Source organism: Pipistrellus kuhlii, unplaced genomic scaffold, assembly GCF_014108245.1.
Source record: "Pipistrellus kuhlii isolate mPipKuh1 unplaced genomic scaffold, mPipKuh1.p scaffold_m20_p_22, whole genome shotgun sequence".
NCBI classification, from domain to species: Eukaryota; Metazoa; Chordata; class Mammalia; order Chiroptera; family Vespertilionidae; genus Pipistrellus; species Pipistrellus kuhlii.
Window position 1 is genome coordinate 6,698,137 of NW_023425521.1, and position 19,072 is coordinate 6,717,208.

The 19,072-nt window shown below is 35.9% G+C and overlaps 1 protein-coding gene across 4 annotated transcripts in view; it reads right to left on the bottom strand.

The window, feature by feature from the left end:
* Nucleotides 1–19,072, bottom strand: part of CEP112 (centrosomal protein 112) — a 267,970-nt gene that overhangs the window by 156,968 nt on the left and 91,930 nt on the right. For all 4 annotated transcript variants that reach the window (XM_036451304.2, XM_045586287.1, XM_045586288.1 and 1 more), the window contains one exon: nt 9,838–9,945. In XM_036451304.2, the coding sequence (XP_036307197.1) occupies nt 9,838–9,945 (108 nt within the window). The remainder of the gene's footprint in view (nt 1–9,837; nt 9,946–19,072) is intronic.

Below are 19,072 nucleotides of genomic sequence, written 5' to 3' on the forward strand. Positions count from 1 at the left end.
CCAGGCCACACAGCTGCTAAGAACAGTCACTTGGATTTTTCTTCAGTTTTGGTGGATTTCAGTGGAAAAAACTGCTGTTATCTAGAATATGTTGTCTTATTTTCGGCGTGAGAATCCATCTTCAAAAAAGCTAACAGTAGGAGCCTGCTCCAAACCGATCTTGTTTTGTGCAATGAATCACCAGACTACCATATCTTAAAGCTATAGCATTCATTTCTCCAGGCACGCATGCTGCACTCAATTTCAGAAGTCATTTTCCTTTAAGATTTAAAATTCTCATTCTCTACTTGCAAATTAAGACTCAAAACACAAATTAAATTGTTTTTAATTTAAACATCAGTTTTCAAGTTTTTTTCTGATAATGATTTTTCTTAGAGAACTAAAAAAATCAACCATAATTTTCTGGTCACTCATACATTTATTATGCTATTTAGAAGAAAGAACAGTATTCAAATTCCTAAATATATACACTTATCAGAACAAAACAATGTACAAAATAATATAAAAATTTTTATTTTGTACCTGAGAATAAAGATGCATTCTAGTGAATTTATGTTTATTTTATATGTAGGAATCTTCAATATTATTCTACTTCTGGCAATAGTCATGGAAAAATATATAATTTTTAATTCATTATTATCAAGTAGTATAGAAATGTTTCTTTGATTATTTAAAATAAATTGAGCCCTAGCTGGTTTTACTCAATGGAGATAGTGTCGATTTGCAGACTGAAGGGTCCCAGGTTTGATTCCAGTCAAGGGTACATGCTCAGGTTGCAGACTCGATCCTCAGTGTGGAGTGTGCAGGAGGCAGCCAATCAATGATTCTCTCTCATCACTGATGTTTCTATTTCCCTATCCCTGCCTTTCTGAAATTAATAAAAATCTATTAAAAAAATAAATGAAATAAATTGACATGTTTTATCCTATGGTTCATACAACTACAATGTTAATCACAACAAAACAGAGAATTTAAAATGGTATTTATACTACTGTACTTTTTTTTTCAGGCAGCCAAGTGTATGAATTATTGAGTTAGGATATTTCTAGTTCTTGAACATTATTTTTACTCAACATTATGTTATCAAGCATCATTATATCAAAATTATAAATTTTACTGAAAATCATTTACAATAAATATATAATACACTTAAAGGAAATAGAAGGAGATGGAAAGTTCCACTGAGATCTCAAAAGCCTCAGAAAAACGGGAGAATGGGTGTGATTTAAAATTGATAGCAAAACATTTTACAATACTCTAGGGAAAATAATTAAGGCAGAAGAATTACAGGTTTTTTTCCCTAAGAAAAGGCACATGACCAGAAGTCACTGTGAGGTCGTTAGTAATGGTGCCACTTTGCTCTAGTCTCTGGGAAGAATGCATTTTCAGAGTGACTTTCTAAGTTATTTAGAGTTCTTTCCGATAGACTGATCAATGACCCTGGCCATATTCAAATTTGAGTTTATTCATTCTAAAAAATCAGGAGCAAATGAAATAGATAATGGGATTTCAAATTTAAACATAAATGTTCATAAATTATTTGTTATTTTTATGATATGTTGCTCAGTGATGCTAATTAATTAATAAATCTCAAAGTTGCTGGAGTCTTTTAAAGTGAAGTGCTTAGGCTTGCCTGCTTGATCTAACATTGCTTGGCCACCTTCTAGATGTCACGAACCCTTTCTGATCTTAGCCTAGGTTTCTTCACTGTCAGCATCCTCTGGCAGGTGTGTCTTCTGATATCTAGTAGAGTCCAAGAGAAAAACCCAAATGTTCTGGAAACATTTTGATGATAGATTTATAACCACAAATGCCATGATGAAGGTGGATCTATGTTTAAATCCAAGATTTTACTTGTTCCTAGCCCCTTTCAGATAAGAAAATGGTAAAAGAATTCTTGGATTTTCTAGTTTGGTCCTTTACTTATGGGCACATCTCAAGGGTAAACAGAAAGTAGCATATCCTCCTTACCTTGGTCTAACTCCATTAGAAATTATTAGGTAATAATTTCTAATGGTGTTAGTGGTGACCAGGAGATGGTAAATACGGAAAATGTAGAGGATGTAAAAGTACACAGCATCCACAAGAATGAATGTTGAGTGGTCAATGTGGTCTCTAAGTCAAGGTGGTCCAAAATCTATAATATATACTACAGGGGAAGAAGATGCACCATCACCAAGGAAACTGCCTAATTAATGCTGGCTACAGATATCCATGTAATACAGGAGGAAAAAATTCAAGTTCCCTAATCCAAAGCACTGAGCTGTGTGCCAGGTGTATACATGTAGTGCACACTCTACAGGTACTAAAACAGACTGGCATGTCTTCCAGGGACAAGGACAGTGATTAGCCCTCACTTGCAAGTATCTGGTAGCATCTGGCAGTCCCTTGAGTTACTTTAACTTGATGGTGTGGTGGTTGAGGTTTGGGTGAGAAATTGGCTTTATCATCTAGAAACTACTAGGTTGACAAAATGTAATTGCCCTTTTTGTAAGTCAAACTAAAAAATGGATAAGGGTCCTGCTTCATCTACTATGGAACCTATCACATACTCTGAGAGCGAGGTTCATGAGTAAAGTGTTGGAATTCTGAAATCCCTGTATGCACAGCTCTCTATCTCAGACTAAATCATTCTGAAGTCTGATGATGATGATGTTCCCTCTCCAACGAAGGCTTCACAGAAGAGCCAACGGCAGGAGCACATTCCAGGCCTGAGAAAGACCAAGTGAGAACTGCTAGATATCCAAGTTTCTGGGGGGCTTGGAATATATATTTCAAGTCCTGGTAGCTGTTTTACCATAAATTAGCATTAGCAAATACCGCCTGAATGCCTTTTAATAATCGTATAAAGAAAAAGACAAAGGGGATAAAATAAGTCATTAATTCTCAGTACACAACACATAGACCAACACATCCCAATAATACACCTCAATATCAGAGATTCTAAAACCAGAAACAAATTACTGAAGTTCCAGAATGCACCTAACACATAAAAAAGGAGAGATTATGGTGCAAAATACTACCTAAAATAACCTCAAATGTAACTAAATGATGAAATCTATATTCTACAATCCTTGGTATAAAGGCTTTAAACATTTTTTAAAATTGATTTCAAAGAGGAAGGGAGAAGAAAAAAGAGACAGAAACATCAATGATGACAAAGAATCACTGATTGGCTGTCTCCTGCATGCCTCACACAGGAGATCAAGCCCGCAACCGAGTCATATATCCTCACCGAGAATCAAACCATGACCTCCTGGTTCCTAAGTCGATGCTCAACTCCTGAACAACACCGGCAGGGCTACAACAATAACCTTAATCAGGAATCTTCCCTATAACACTGACAGCTGTCACTCAGCTGCTGCTGAACAGGTATTAGCAGTAAGGGAATAACTGTAGTCCAAGGTAACCTATGCCTCATAGCGAACATGCCTGGCATTGGAATTCCTGGGTACAGATAGAGAGGAAGCTAAAAATTGTAAAAAGAAAAAAAGTGTTTAAAAACACACACACACAAGAGAACACTCACTGACAGCAGTCAAACAAGGAAAGAGGAATAACACGAATATCACCTTGGCCATAAATTTCAGAACGTATGGGTTAAAAAAGGAAAGAGAAGGTTCTAACATGGTTTGGTGAGATCTGCCATTTTGTCTCCATCCCCCAGAGGTAGAGCTGCTAATCTGAAATAGTTCTGGGGAATATTCTTTAATACCCCCGTTTTGGAGAGAAATATACTAAACATCAATCATTTCCTTTCCCTGTTGCAAAATAATACCCATGTATGTGCCCTGGTGGAGAATAGGAGGGTAATTGCATGGGATAGAAATGGTTGATGGAAAGAAATTAATAAAACTGGGGAAGTGAAAAACTGGGGCTTTTTCTTCCTGATAGAATCCCTTGTTTCAAAGCTCCCATAAGAAAAGAAAAATATCCCTAATACAGAGCACAAAACCTGGTGTAGGACATTAATAAAATGTTAAAAGAACAGATATAATTTTCTCTAACAAAAGTTGCTCAAAGCTCCAACTAAGTTCTCCTCCTCTATCCTTATCATAATCTCAAATTATAGAAAAGTAAATGCTACAAAATACCTATGGCCTCAAACTGCGACTGAAAATAAAAACAGAAAAGGAATCAAAAAGAATTCATGCACATTATACCAGAACAAGGAGTAGATTTGGATAGAGCTATCCATATTAAACTCAAGCAAGATGAAGGAAAAAAGTGTCTAAACAACTATAAATTTATTATATAATATTAGGGGGGGGGGGGAATGAACTGAGCTAAAAAGAGGAAAGAAAGAAGGTGGAAGGGAGAAAAACATACTTTAAACATCAGAAACAATTAGAGTAATAGGATAACTTACTAAGAACATGAGTACAATGAAAGAGAACTCTAAGATAAAAAGATAAAACAACAAACTAAGGACTAAAATAACTCCATCACAAAATTAATTCTAAAGTAAAAACAACAATATCTACATATATAAAAGGCTAATATGCAAAGTGTCCCCTTGGAAGTTCAACTGGGAGACCAGCAGTATGATCGCTCACTATGATGTACACTGACCACCAGGGGCAGCGCAGAACAAAGGAAGGCCCCAACCTACAGCCAGCAGCCATGGAAGGAAGGCCCCGGCCGGTAGCCAGAAGATTTCAATTGGCCCTGATCACCAGCCAGGTCTAGGGACCAAACTGTTCATGAATTTCATGTACCGGGCCTCTAGAGCTGAATAAACATGGCTGAAAATCTAATCACTGACAAAGAACAAAGACTTGAGCTAATCATAGTAAAGGCCCATGAAGGAGACAGAGGGAAGATATAGAGAAAAAAATTAAAAAAAAAAAAATCCATGTATAGAAAGATCTGATATCAGAAAATTCCTCTAAAATAAATGAAGAAATGAATGTGTGTACCAAAGAAGTACAATGTACTGGTATACCAGGAAAAAGAATGGATAGAGAATACTATAACTAACTCAAGCATGTAAAATTCAGTCTATAAAACCCAAACTACTACTAAAAATAAAAAATAAAAAAATAAAAACACACACACACACAAGGAAATTCAGGCAACCAGGAGGTAAGTAAAGTATCTGTATTAAGAATAATTAGTTGCCACAAGACAATGGAGCAATGTGTACAAAGCTTTATGGAAAGAAAGATGACCAGAGAATTTTATTCCCAGCCAAGCTATCCTTCAAAAATATAATGATTCTCAAGCATACATAAAAATACAGTGAATACAACAATTATATGCCCTTTTGAAAAAAAAAAACCTCTACTTAATGATAATATCTTATTAGTTAACAGGTGAGGCAAAATAAAGGACTCAGATATGAAAGAAGCTGTGCTAAAAGTCTTGGTGGTGGATATAGAATTGATTTAAATTTAAAAACTGCCTCTAGAGCCCTTTGTATTAAATTTGTGCAACAGTAGGTCTTCCTTCCCCGGGCTGCTGGCACCAGCTTCCCTCTGGCATCCAGGATCTGGGCTTCCTTTGCAGCTCCGGCTTCGTACAGAAGGACGGAAGGATGTTCGGTCTAATTAGCCTATTGTGCTTTTATTATTATAGATAGTATAGAGTGAATTAATGCTCTTAAAATTGAACCATAAAATATGAAAATGAATAATCTCAATGTATTTTTAATCTTTATTTCTTAATGTTCTATGAAATAATTTCTCATATGATAAAGAAACATTTTTTACATTTCAAAAATTCCTTCAACTCCCCTTGTTTCTTAAACTTTCACATAGAAATATTTTAATAAGTGGCTAATACAGCATGCTCCTGTTTTTTAAACAATTATCCTTTTGTTTATCTACCCCTTACAGAAATTTCTGAAGTGATGCTCTATGCGATTTTTTTTGGTCTAAGTTTTGCTTTCTTTATTGTATGAGGTTACCATGTCAAATGGCAACAGCTCCCTTTGGGGGAATATCTTCACCAAGGGACGTGGTCCTCGTACACAGAGGAATCTGGCACACAGATATTCAATGATACTGGTGTCCCCACGATGAGTACATTCCTCAGCACCTTCGTGAAGGAAGGATTGTCTAGGCCCTCCTAGTCCAAGTAACAAAATCATTCTAATATTCTCATTTTCATGAGAATTTTGAGCTCTTCCTCAATACTATGACAAGGCAGTTCTGGCATCTCCACTTTGGATCAATATGACTGTAACAGTAGAGAAGATCACTTCCTAGTGAAATCACAAACTATTGTAAACATGTTTCATACTTAAAGAAGAGATGAAGGTCCGCTCAATATTGTGAATACATACATCAGGCTAATAAAGGGCACTTTGCTTTAAAGTGCTGGCACTGAAAGATAAGAGCTTTTCTATAGGGTTTGCTGGGTAATACTTCCACATCATCCCACCTCCCATTCAAGGGCTTCCTGTGAACAAATTTTGCTTCTTGTGAAATTTAGTACTACTTTTACATAGTTCATTAAGATCCAAACTCATACAAATGCGTCCTGCCCGCCCTGTTTTTCCAGGTAAGAATATAACTTAGATCATCAGGTCATGTCTCTGAGCAGTTTCTCATATGTATTTGCAAAACAGCACTTTCGAAATGTCAAAATAAGTTACCAAATTTTCCAGAGCTCCAGAAATTTAGCTCCAATGGGACAGAGTCCACTGCAAAGTTAGCAGCATTTCACTACCTATTTTGTGGCCTTATATGTTGGCATCATCTTTTATTGCAATTATATGATGTAAAATGTGCTATTGGACATTATATTTCATGAGAGATAAGGACTCTATTAAAGATAAACTTAGGGGCAATCTGTTTTGAGACCTTGGGTCAGAGGAAAAGTACAACTTAGCACAGAAAATACCACAGTATAGTCTGATGCTCAGAACAACTTCTTCATAGAAACAGGCACACACACACACAAAAAGTAAAAAGTTGGCAGTGTGTCAAGAGTAGAAATAGAATTTATCATCTGTGGGTGGCCAGTGGCTCTAGAGTCAGATATTTGCTGCAATACAAAAAGCCATGCATGCAACCTGTCAGTCAACAGTTCACTTTAGTCAGGCGAGCTCTCTTCATTTAAAAGTTCAATATTGCTGTGCAAACTGCTATGAGATGGTACCAGGGCCTGCCAGCATATACTGCTTCTTTCCTTTTCCTTTCTAGTCAACCATCACCAGCCAGGGCCAGCCCTGCTGAAGCCCGGAAGCTCAGGATGCACTGAGGGCTGAAGGCGGGGAGCACTACAGTGAGCATAGAGGAGAGCTGAGAAATGATGGCTGTGCTAAAAGCAAGTGCCCTTCTTCCTTTCCCCATTTAACACTGCAAAAACACTTCCCCGGCACCTAAGTGACGATACTTATCCTGAGCTTTTAAAACTGTTTTAAAAAATGTGCTTATTTTCGGTGTTTTTATCTGCCAGATTTCAAGTAAACACCCAGGAAGGATTCAGTTAGTCAAATGCTTCAAGAAGTTTTTCGTTTTTCTAATAATATATTTTTATTGATTTCAGAGAGGAAGGGAGAGGGAGAGAGAGATAGAAACATCAACGGTGAGAGAGAATCATTGATCATCTGCCTCCTGCACACCCTTCACAACCCAGGCATGTGCCCTGACCAGGAATCCACCCATAACCTCCTGAATCATAGGTCGACATTCAACCACTGAGCCACACCAGAAGGCAAGAAGCTTTTTCCTCTCAGTTTAGTGATGGTCCACTCATGCCACTCAAATTGAGAAAATTTATTAACTAAGAATATACCCTCTTAGAGTTCAACATTTTTGGTAAAAATGTGTCTTATCTGTAAATTTTAATTTTAATTTATTTTACCTATGGTAATGTGTAAGGGGTTGGCCCTTCAGTGTTTTTCATAATCAACAATAAACATTTATTCATTCTGTAGAATTTCACCACTTGTTTATCTGTTGAACTACATTTCCTTTTAAAGGCTCTATAGTGAAAAAAAAAAGAATATATAAAATCTAAGATTAAAAAATGATGGAATTGCCAAAAAACAAAAAACAGAAAAAAGAAAAAAAAACCACAAAAAAAAACACTTCATGGTTCAGGAAATCCCAGCATGCCTGCTTTGTTGTTTGTCTCCAAAGTGAATGAGGTTTGTGAAAAGACAATCAGAATTGTCTTTTTGTTCCAACGGGTTATACAGGAAAGAAACAGGAAATCTTGATGAAAGCTTGGGCTTTACAGGATATTTGTGTGAGTGTTTATCCCATGTGTTTGATGTTTTTCTCTACACATCTGCACATTTCATGCCTGCATTTTGACTAAAATATTTTTAAATACCACTTTGCTTTTTTTCACTTCATTATAGTTCCTGGCATGATGTTTTCTATAGGGAAGGGGCACAAAAATTAAAACTGAATAAAGAAACTTAGGCCCAGAAGGCACAAGTCATTCATTTTATCTGGATGTCAATTTCCTCATAAAATGTGAGGATAAAACCGGATGAGAGCTTCTAAAACTTTTCCACCAAAGCACCCCTCGCAGCAGTGAAAATGAATGGTACCCCCTTGGGGGATCTGAGGGCAAGCTGGAAGTTTCTTTGAAATGCCCTATTTTATCTGAAAAATTCATGAGAACTTTGCATTTTACAAAACAGGAAAGTCTATGTTTGTTTTCAAAAGAATGTTACCTCAATAATAAAACTATGTGCTTTCCCACAAATAATCCTGTGAATGCCACCCTCCAGGAAAGGAATGCAGCTTCCCATCCCTGGCACTGCTCACTGCCCCAGGGACCAGCCGCCCGTAGAGAAGCCTTGGGGATCGGTATCTCAATATCCTTGCAGTGGGAAACGCTATAACCATTTAAGATTTGGCCACTTAGATTTTCCCATTTTAGAGAAAAGGAAGACTAGATAACAGAAAAGTGGTCATACGTGCACTTGACCGGCAGCTGCGAAGGTCGTGGGAAACCAGGAGATAAGACAGTGCACCTGGAATGGATTGGAAGTAGGAAGTCGGTGGCGGGATCAGATCAGCGATGTCTACCTCTGTCAGACATGCACAGGGGCTGAGGTCTGCTCAGGCAAAGGCCCAGAATGTGAACGTTGTTGACTTTGGTATAGGACACCCCCTTCAATGTGCACACCCCTCCACAACACTCTGACTGCTACTTCCATACTCAGGTGGGGAAACGTACTTGCTCATGGGTCAAATAACTCCACTTGAGTGATTCTTAGAAAAGAATCGCTAGAAATACTCCTTACAGTCCATCTACACACAGGCTCAGGCTCTGCTTCCTAGATGCCATGAGTGAAGACAAAGAGCCTGGTTCAGATTCAGGTTCGGATTCCGTCATCTATTTATTGTGCGGGACCCTGGGCTGGTTACTAACCGGATATGCGCCAGTTTCTACAACTAGAATATGGGGACGATAGATAGTGGCACCTGCTCCACAGACTACTGTGCGGATGGGAAGGGCTCAGGTCATAGAGCATGTAGAAAGAGTACCTGGCCCAGATAAGGAAGGTTCTACTGACTGTTAGCAGTTATGCCAGAAGGTGTAAACATCTTTTATAATTCTTGGAGGGTACAACCAAAATCCTTCCAAAAGGCTGCATAACTTATAACACCACTAGCAATTTATGAAAAGACCAGTTTTTCTAAATTTTTGCCAACTTTTGATGGTACATTGTCAATTCTATTTTGAATTTTTATTAACACCAAGGCTGAAGATGTTTCTGGGTTTCATTGAAACAAATATTTTAAATATTTCATATATAATGTTCTAGTAATATTTTCATGTAGAGCGATTTTGTGATATAAAGAGGTATTTGAAAGAGTTTATTCATGTATTAAGAAATAAATGGCATCATCAAAATGAAGGACCTACCTGCTGTTCATATCTTTGCTTGACATCCTCCATCTGCCATAAAAACTCCTTTGATTGTTTCTCACGAAGAGACTTGGATCTAGTTAGATCTGCTTCCACTTTTTCCATCTACAAAATTTTAAAAAAATATCAAACGTCAAATTTTTGAAAAATTTATATTCCATCTTTTATTTGTCCATTCACTAAAATGACAAAATTTAAATAACTCACCAATCATAATGATACCTTTAAAGATGATAAAAGTAATAAAAAAAATACCTGTTATTTTGGTATGTTTTAATTTTTAAATCAAGAAAGTAAAAAAAATTAATATGTTATCGACTAAGTTCTATGATTGTTGATCCACAAATAATCAATATTGTGATAAAAAATGAATTTACTAAGAAATTGTTTAAGGAAGCACAGTCAAGCCCACTTCATTTTCATTGGTTTCTAACTCAAGATATAGGTTACAAGGCTCTCCTTCAGTGCTTTTCTTTTTTTTTTTAAATATATTTTTTATTGATTTAGAGAGGAAGGGAGAGAGATAGAGAGTTAGAAACATCGATGAGAGAGAATCATCGATCAGCTGCCTCTTGCACACCCCCTACTGGGGATATGTCTGCAACCAAGGTACATGCCCTTGACCAGAATCGAACCTGGGTCCCTTCAGTCCCCAAGCCGACGCTCTATCCATTGAGCCAAACCGGTCCCGGCTCCTTCAGTGCTTTTCACATTAAATCTCAAGCAAGTGGCTTCTTAATTTGGCCTCAGCAATCTACCCTCCTACACTCCAATAGACTTGGCCTTTCCCAAACAAACTATAGCAATCTTGGATCTTCCGCTATCAAAAGAGTCCCTTCATGCTTTTCTTCTTCCAAACAGACCATCTTCAAGGTTGACTCATGTCTCTTTTCCTCTCTGAGATTTCTTTAATACTTCCAACTGACAGGAATGTGTCCTTCTCTCTGGGTTCCAGGACTTAACATCTGTACTTCTCTAGGACACTGTGTTTTCCTCTGTACTATGGAAGTGCTTCAAAGGTTTGAGCTTCATTTAAAAGGTTTGATCCTGTGCTCCTTAGTAAAAAGAACTACGATATAATTCTTTCTTTTGAATTTTAATTATTAACTAATTGCCTTGTTATGCAGAATAAATATGTATTCAATTCTTAAGGATGAATGAAAGGGCAGGCAAGCCGAAATCGGTTTGGCTCAGTGGATAGAGCCTTGGCCTGAGGACTGAAGGGTCCCAGGTTCGATTCCGGTCAAGGGCATGTACCTTGGTTGCGGGCACATCCCCAGTAGGGGGTGTGCAAGAGGCAGCTAGTCAATGTTTCTCTCTCATTGGCGTTTCTAGCTCTCTATCCCTCTTCCTTTCTCTCTGTAAAAAATCAATAAAATGTATTTAAAAAAAGGGGGGGGGGCAGGCAAAAGCAAGAGGAAAAGAAAAGAGAAGATAAATCAAGATGAGAAGACATGGTTTATTTAGTACTTTTAAGAGATCTTTACCAGCATATGAAATTGATTTTTGGTTCTTATTTTTCTTCAGCACAGATTAAATAATAAAATAAATGAAAAATATTTGAATATTTCAAATATTAAATACTTAAAATAAAAATGAAGAGTTTTCTATACTCAAAGTTTGTAAAATATAATACCTTCTATTAAAAAAAAACAGAATTATTTTCTATAATCAAAATAACAAATAACTGAAAGCACATGAAAAGACTTTTTATACCTAAACATTAAGAAAAATTCAAAATAAATAATAATTGATATTCTAAGGTAATTAAATAATTATAATCTAAATGTTATTTTAGATTATACTAACCGAAAATGCAAGAGCCCACTCCATTATTATTCCACAATTTAACAAAATAACAAAGAAAATTCTTGTATAATATTTAAAATTTGTATAGAAGCACAGAGTTCTCAGTTGCCATAGATACAAGAGGTTCTACTTTATCATACATCATTCCTATTCCATTCAACTTCCAAGTGTTTAAAACAAATAACAACACACACACTCCTTTTATTGTGTAACTCTGGCTTCCAAAATCCTCAGAGTAAAATGTGGTGGTCAAATTAGGAGCAGCCAAGGACTTGGATGCATTTCTGTGAATGGCTGGTGTTTAAAGCAGTAACAGAGGTAAAGAGGGTGCTGAAATCTCCTTATATGGTGCCTCAGGCATTGCTTTAGCTACATGTAAAAGAAAACCCAAGTGTCCACAGCTTAAACAACATAGGCCCTTTATGTTTTCCTCATGTAACAAAAAGTTCAAAAATAGGCTGCTATATTGGCAGTTCAAAGATGTCAGGGTTAAGGTCTCTGCCATCCAACCTTCCCATAATGATTGTGAAATGGCTTCTGCAGCTCTGAACATCTGGGAAGGAAAGGGCAGAGGGGGAAGGGGATGGGATAAGGGCCAAGGGTCCATATTAGCTGAGTCAAATATCCTTTTAAGGGGCTTTGCTGCATGATCCTGTCAGTAGCAAATTAATGATGCTGTTTGCATCTGATTCACTGGAATGACATTAATAAAAGGCAAGTTCCATCTAAAAGGAGTTTTAGACTGCAGTTTTAAAGCTGTGTTTAATGTTGCCCTAAAAATACAAATGAATATTGGGGCAACATTTGGCAGTCTTTGTCGAATATGGTCATAACAAGTTATTGCTCTTTCTCTAGTACAGTACCCGTGTTGTTATAACCTGAGGAACTTGACATATACAACATGTTATACAAGTATACAATTGTATACAAGTACACAATTCAAAATACATTTTCATACATATTTAGATAAAGTATAAGAAATTGCTCTTCAAATATTTTCAGATATAAGTAGAGATAGGTAGGTAGGTGGATAGGTGGGTAGGTAGATAGGCTAGTAGACAGATCGTTATTTCTGCGCTTTAAAGACTGAAAACTAATATCCTTTACAGGGAAAATCAATGAAAACAATAATTGATTATAGCTAGAGTTCTTTTGTGAGAGATCATTAATTTATATAAGACTGCCAATATGTCTAAGCCTGTCCTTTTGTCATTGATTTGTAGCAGTTTTAACTATTCTGGATGCGAACTTCTTGTTCAATAGCTGGATTGCAAATATCCTCTCCTACTCTGAGGTTGCCTTTTCATTTTTTACTGGTCTCTTGTTTTTAACGAAGATACATTTAACAATATTATTTTTATGTGTTTTTGTTTTCTATTTTGAAAATCCTTGCCTAGTAGTTCCAATTACTATCAAAGATGCTCCTGCATTTTGTTCTGCAAGTTTTATTGTTTAACCTATGTCTCCATTCTATGAGTGGAGATAAGGGGGCAAGATCCCTATATTTCCACGTGGTCATACAATCGACAGTGTTTATTAAATGATCATCCTTTCCCTGGTACACTGCCATACTTCCTTTGACAGAAATCAGACTGATCATAGATGTGAGTCTATTTTCTTTTTTCTTCTGTAACAGGAGCCACCCTCATGCCCACACCACACTATTAATTACTAGCGCTCACTATTAGTTTCGGGATCTGGTGTGTAAGCTCTCCAGTCCTGTTCTTATCCCAGACTGCCACAGCTGTGCTTAGCCCTCTACATCTTCATACACATTTTAGAATCAGCTTGTCAGTTTTCCTCCCTCCCTCCCCAGAAGCACTGCTAATGTTTTGATGTTTAGAACTGTGTGGATTCTGTAGATTAATGTAGGGAGTGCCATTTGTATAACATTGACTCTTCAGATCCACACACACATGATACATCTCTCAATTTATTTAGGTCCTTTTGGTTTCTCTTAATATTTTCTAGTTTCTAAAATAGATGCCGTGCTCCTCTTTTGTTAGATTTATTCTTAGGTAAGTGAAGCTTCCTGATACTATGATGCCTTTTTCAAAGTTTGTTTTCTATTTGTTGGTTGCCTATATATAGAAATAAAAATGAATTGTATATTTGATCTAATAGGTAGTGACCTTGTTAAATTAATTACCAATATTTTAGAGCACATGTGTCAAACACAAGGCCCGCGGGCCAAATCCGTCCCACCAGGCCTTGCAATGTGGCCCGCACCACGCTGTCATCACTGCACTCTGCTGCGTTTCCATCACAATGACAGTTTATGACTGTTCAGTAAACCATTCGGCCCGCGATTTAGGCTGGATTTTAGATTTTGGCCCCTTCTCTGATTGAGTTCGACACCCCTATTTTAGAGCAAGTAAACATTTGAGAAATTCAGTTACTCAAAGAAGCCATAATTGCAAATAAATGCATAACTCACATGGATACCTCCGCTGTTATCTCTTAATGACCTACTCATTCCATTAGCTACACCACCTATTATAATCATACACTTTTATACATTGGTCTATCAACAAGCCTCAAACATGTCTTAATCTCTAAATTCCCAGAATCTACAACAATGGCCGAGTTGTTGTATAGCAAGCATTCATAAACTTTTGATAAATGAAAGGAAGAATAAATCAAGTATGTTGAATCCTTGGCCAGTAAGTCATTAAAACAATTGACGTATTAAAAAATAATAATGTTACTATTTTCACAATTGATAACCATTAAAATCAGCAAAATACAGAAAGAATGACATGTTTTTCTGGTCTAATGTTCTCAGAGATGTTTTTGGCTTATTTTTCTTCACCAAAAGAGATTAGACATTGTTGAATATTATTAGAAAAAAAGTTTCACTTACTACTCTATTAAGCATTTAAGGGTAAAAGTTAAGATTTATTTTAATAAATTGTGTTTTGGGAGGTGTTATTTGTTTAATTTTGTTTTTCAAAGCCAAATACTTATAGATATTCTTTGGATGCTGTCATTTGGAATCAATTATCACAATACTGAAACATTTCAATATAATTTTGAATTTTACCTCTGCTACCTAATCTCATGTAAAGACAAAATTCCAAATGTAAAAGGATAGAGAGATTTCTTCATCGCCATAAAAAAAATAACTGAGGGAAAATCTTACATTTACTAGTACACTACCTGACACAGAAATACCCAGACAGCATTCTTCTCTCCTGGTAAACTGAGAATTTTTTTTCGTTAATTCAATAGCAATAACTGGATGATGAACTAAACATCATCTCTAAGAATGTAAGAAACTACTAACCAGTTCAATTATACTAGAGCCAGAAGAATCATCACTAGTCAACAGCAGTGTTTAGAATTTTGTTTTCATGGCAAACCAGTGGTTTTCCGAGTGTAAAGCTAATATAATGTAACTAACGATTACAAAGAGAAAAGAATAAAATTGAAAGCCAGATATTTAGCAGCAAATGCCATTTAATGAGGGTGTATTTTCAAGAAGAGAAAAATTAACCACCAAAGTGAGTTGGTTAGAGGAAGCCCCAGGAGAAACCAGTTAGCTGACATTCATGCAGTCAGTTCACAGGATGATAAGTTTCACTTTGGAATTGCTGCCAGTACTTCAAAAATATAACTGTCTTTTTCAGCCATTTATTTGTTTCACAGAGAATACGTAAATATAGAACACCATTCCTTTAAAAATATGACTACATACATATATACAGAAATAATTCTACCAGAGTATTAAATTTTTACAATTAAAAGATGTATATTTCACACAACTAATTGCTGACAGCTAACAGAGGATTTCAGCATTGGAGTAAAAATTAGGTTATTTCAGCAATTTTAAGTGAGGTTTAAGAAAGTTCTTCAAAGTGAAAGAAACAGTGTGAAGCTAATTTTTTTAAGCTTAAATCTGTTCCATTTTCTCTCATGGGCCTCATTTTTGAAACAGCAATTCACTTTCAAAAACAAACTCAAAGCTTTTATTTTTTAATTCAAATCCCATTGTCTGCTGTCTGCAGCAGTTTCCAAATGGAAAAGATGCCCTAAGCTCTGCTGGCTTCTACACAAAAGATTTTGGTAAGAAGAGAAAACAGCAGTTCAAAACAACAACAGAAAGAAAGACTGTTAATATAGATTGTGGAAAATCTGAAAGCATTATGATTCTCCACTAGTAAATAATGAGTCTGCTGATTTTCTTTTAGAATCAACTGATAATCTGGAATAGAGGATTATAATTTACCATGTTTCGATGTAGTTTATTCAATGTTTGTTAAAATTTGCTCTGTAGGAATGATTTGATTTGTTAATGAGCCTAACTGTAAGAATTCCATTATAAGTGGGGTCTTTATTATTATACTCACAACAAAGGTGCTTTCTCTATTTCAGAAACTCAATTGCACTCGGCAAAACGATTTACTATTGAAACCACTGAAGAACATTTCTTCAACAGAAGAAATAATTTCCTGCTTATTGGTTGCCATCACTATTATCTTGAAGGAGTATGAATCCTGCCTCATTGGACAGACCAGGCTTGGTGAGGCTGCTCACCGTGACCAGACACAGGTGCAGGGTTAGTGAGGGGGAAGGGGGACCCCAGAGGCATGCACCAAGTAGGGCTTTGCATCAGATCATTTAACCAGCCCATAGAGCAATGATACCTAGAATCCTAGATGCCTAAACAGGCACGTACTATTAATGTCAAGAAATGGGAGAGTCAAACGGGTCTGGCAGGATTGGTGAAGGAAGACAGAAGACAGACATCAAGCCAGGCACAGAGCAGAAGAGTCACAGATATGAAGTGGACCAATTAGAGGTTCCAGAATCAATTCCACAAATATTATCTTTCATCCCTGGCTTTCCTTATTTCATGACAGTCTCATTCTGAGACTGGGTACGGTCCTTAATTTAATGGTTCCTGAGATGACATTATCTCTAGGGCTTTCAGTTCTGCCACACAACTTCCAGACTTCTTTATCTTAACATTTTTTGGTATCAATTTGTACATTTTCTCCATCTTTTTGGACAGTTTTCAAATTTTTCTTCTTAATAAATAACACCAGAATAAACATCCTTTAACACACTTTGTAGTCCTGAAAGATAAAGTCCTAGAAGTAGAGAAGCAGATGATAAACACAATGTTGAACCAACCCTTCAGAAGGGTTATATCACTGACTGTTTCCTCCAGCCTTCATGGATTCCTTCCTATATATTAGTTGGAAAATAGCTTGTCTCTACTTTAAATTGTTTTTTTTTTTATTTACTAGTGAAAACAAACATTTCTTATTGTCACTATCTGCAGAAAAGTGCATTGGGATTTTGACAGCGATTGCACAGAATTTATGCATCAATTTTTGGAGAACTGCCATCTTGACAATACTGAGTTTTCCAATCTATGAGCATAGAATAGCTCACATTTATTTAGATCTCTTAAATTTTCTCTTAGCAATATTTTATCATTTTTAATGCAAAGTCTTCAAATTGTTTCATTATTTTATTTATAAATATTTGATTCCCTTTGATGCTACTATGAATTAAATTTTTTTCTTAATTTCAATTTTAGATATTTCATTGCCAGTATATAGAAGTATGACTGAATTCTGTATATTGATTTTGTAGCTGCAAACATGTTTAAATTATTAATTAGTTCTAGTAGTTCTTTTATGGATTTTGACCATACAGGATCACGTCATCTGAAGACATTTGCACGACTTCCTTTCCAATCTGCCTTTTCCCCTTCCCCCCTTTAGTGCATAGTCTAAATTCTCCAATACAATATTGAAGGAAAGTGGCAAAAGCAAACATCTTTTCCTTGTACTTAGGAGAAAAAGTATTAAATCTTTCAACATTAAAGTATATTACCCATAGGGTTTTCACAGATGACCTTATTAGCTAATGCTGAGTGAGTTCACTTCTAACCCTAATTTGTCAAGATTTTAAAAATTCGTGAATAATGTTGAGTTTTTTTCAAATGCTTTTTCTACCTCTAGTGAGAAAAATGTGTGGTTTTGTCCTTTAATCTATTAACAAGCAATATTATATTGATTTTCAAACATTAAAACAACCTTAGATTCCTGAGATAAACTGCACTTTATGGTTGTGTATAATGATTTTTATCTGTTTCTGGATTCAGTTTACTAAAATATCATTAAGAGTTTTTGTGTCTATATACATAACATAGATACTACCAGCTGGTTGTCTTGGAGTATCTTTGGCTGATATTAGAGTAATAGCTGCCTTAAAGAATTAATTGTGAAGTGTTTTTCCCCCCTCAATTTTCTGAAAGAGTTTTAATAAAACTAATTTTTTTCCTTAATATTTGATGGAATTTAACCAGTAAAGCCATCTGGCCCTAGGCTTTTCTTTGTGAGAAGATTTTAATTGCTAATTAAATATCTTTATGTACTATAGGATATTCAGATTTTCTATCTCTTCTTGAGACAATTACAATAATTTGCAGCTTTCTAGAAATCTGTCCATTTCACCTAAATTGCATAATTTGTTGGCATAAAGTTTTAAAAATATCACCTTATAACATCCTCTCCTCTTTCATTCCTAATGTTGGTAATTTGTCACTCCCCCCCCCCCCCAGTAAGTCAAACTAATGATACAGAAAGTCAATTTTGTGTATCTTTTCGAAGAACCAACCTTGGCTTCAGTGACTTTCTATTTTTTATTTCTTAACATAATTTCATTTCTTCTGCTTTCTTGGTCAGAAGCTTGCTTTTCTTTTTCTGTTTGTTTGTTTTTTTAATGAAGTTTAGGTTACTGATTTGAGAAGTTTCTTTTTGGATATAATGTTTAATGCTATGAATATTTCTCTAAGTAATTCTTTAGCTACATTCCAAGAATTTTGATATGCCATACAGTCTCAGTCAAAAGTAGGTTTACAATTGTTTGTATGAAAAATAATTCAATAATAATACATAATACAAGAATAAACTGTTTTGCATATTCATAACTGTAAACCTACTTTGCCCCACCCTGTATTATTTTAATTCAGTTCAAAATATTTTCTAATTTTCCTTATAATATCTTCTTTGATCCATGAGTTTTTCATATGTTATTTAATTTCCAAATATGTAGGGCTTTTCCAGATTTATTTATTATCATTGGGGTTAAAGAACACATTTTGAATGATTTTAATCCTTTTAAAATGTATTAAAAATTATTTTGTGGCCAAACGTATGGTGTGTCCTGAAGATGGACTGCTCATGAGCGCCTGCAGGCATCAAGTGGAGTCCTTTAAATCACCACCCCAGGCTCAGACGAGTTCCTGAGGGCACAGGAGAAACTGACCACACACAGCAGAGCAAAGGCTTTGGAACATAACTGAAACTGGACCCTCCCCGCCTCATCCCCCCCTCCTCCTCCCCCAGCCTCCCCCTCTCCCCTCCCTCACACAGAAGAATTGGATTTAAGTCTGCTAATCAATATC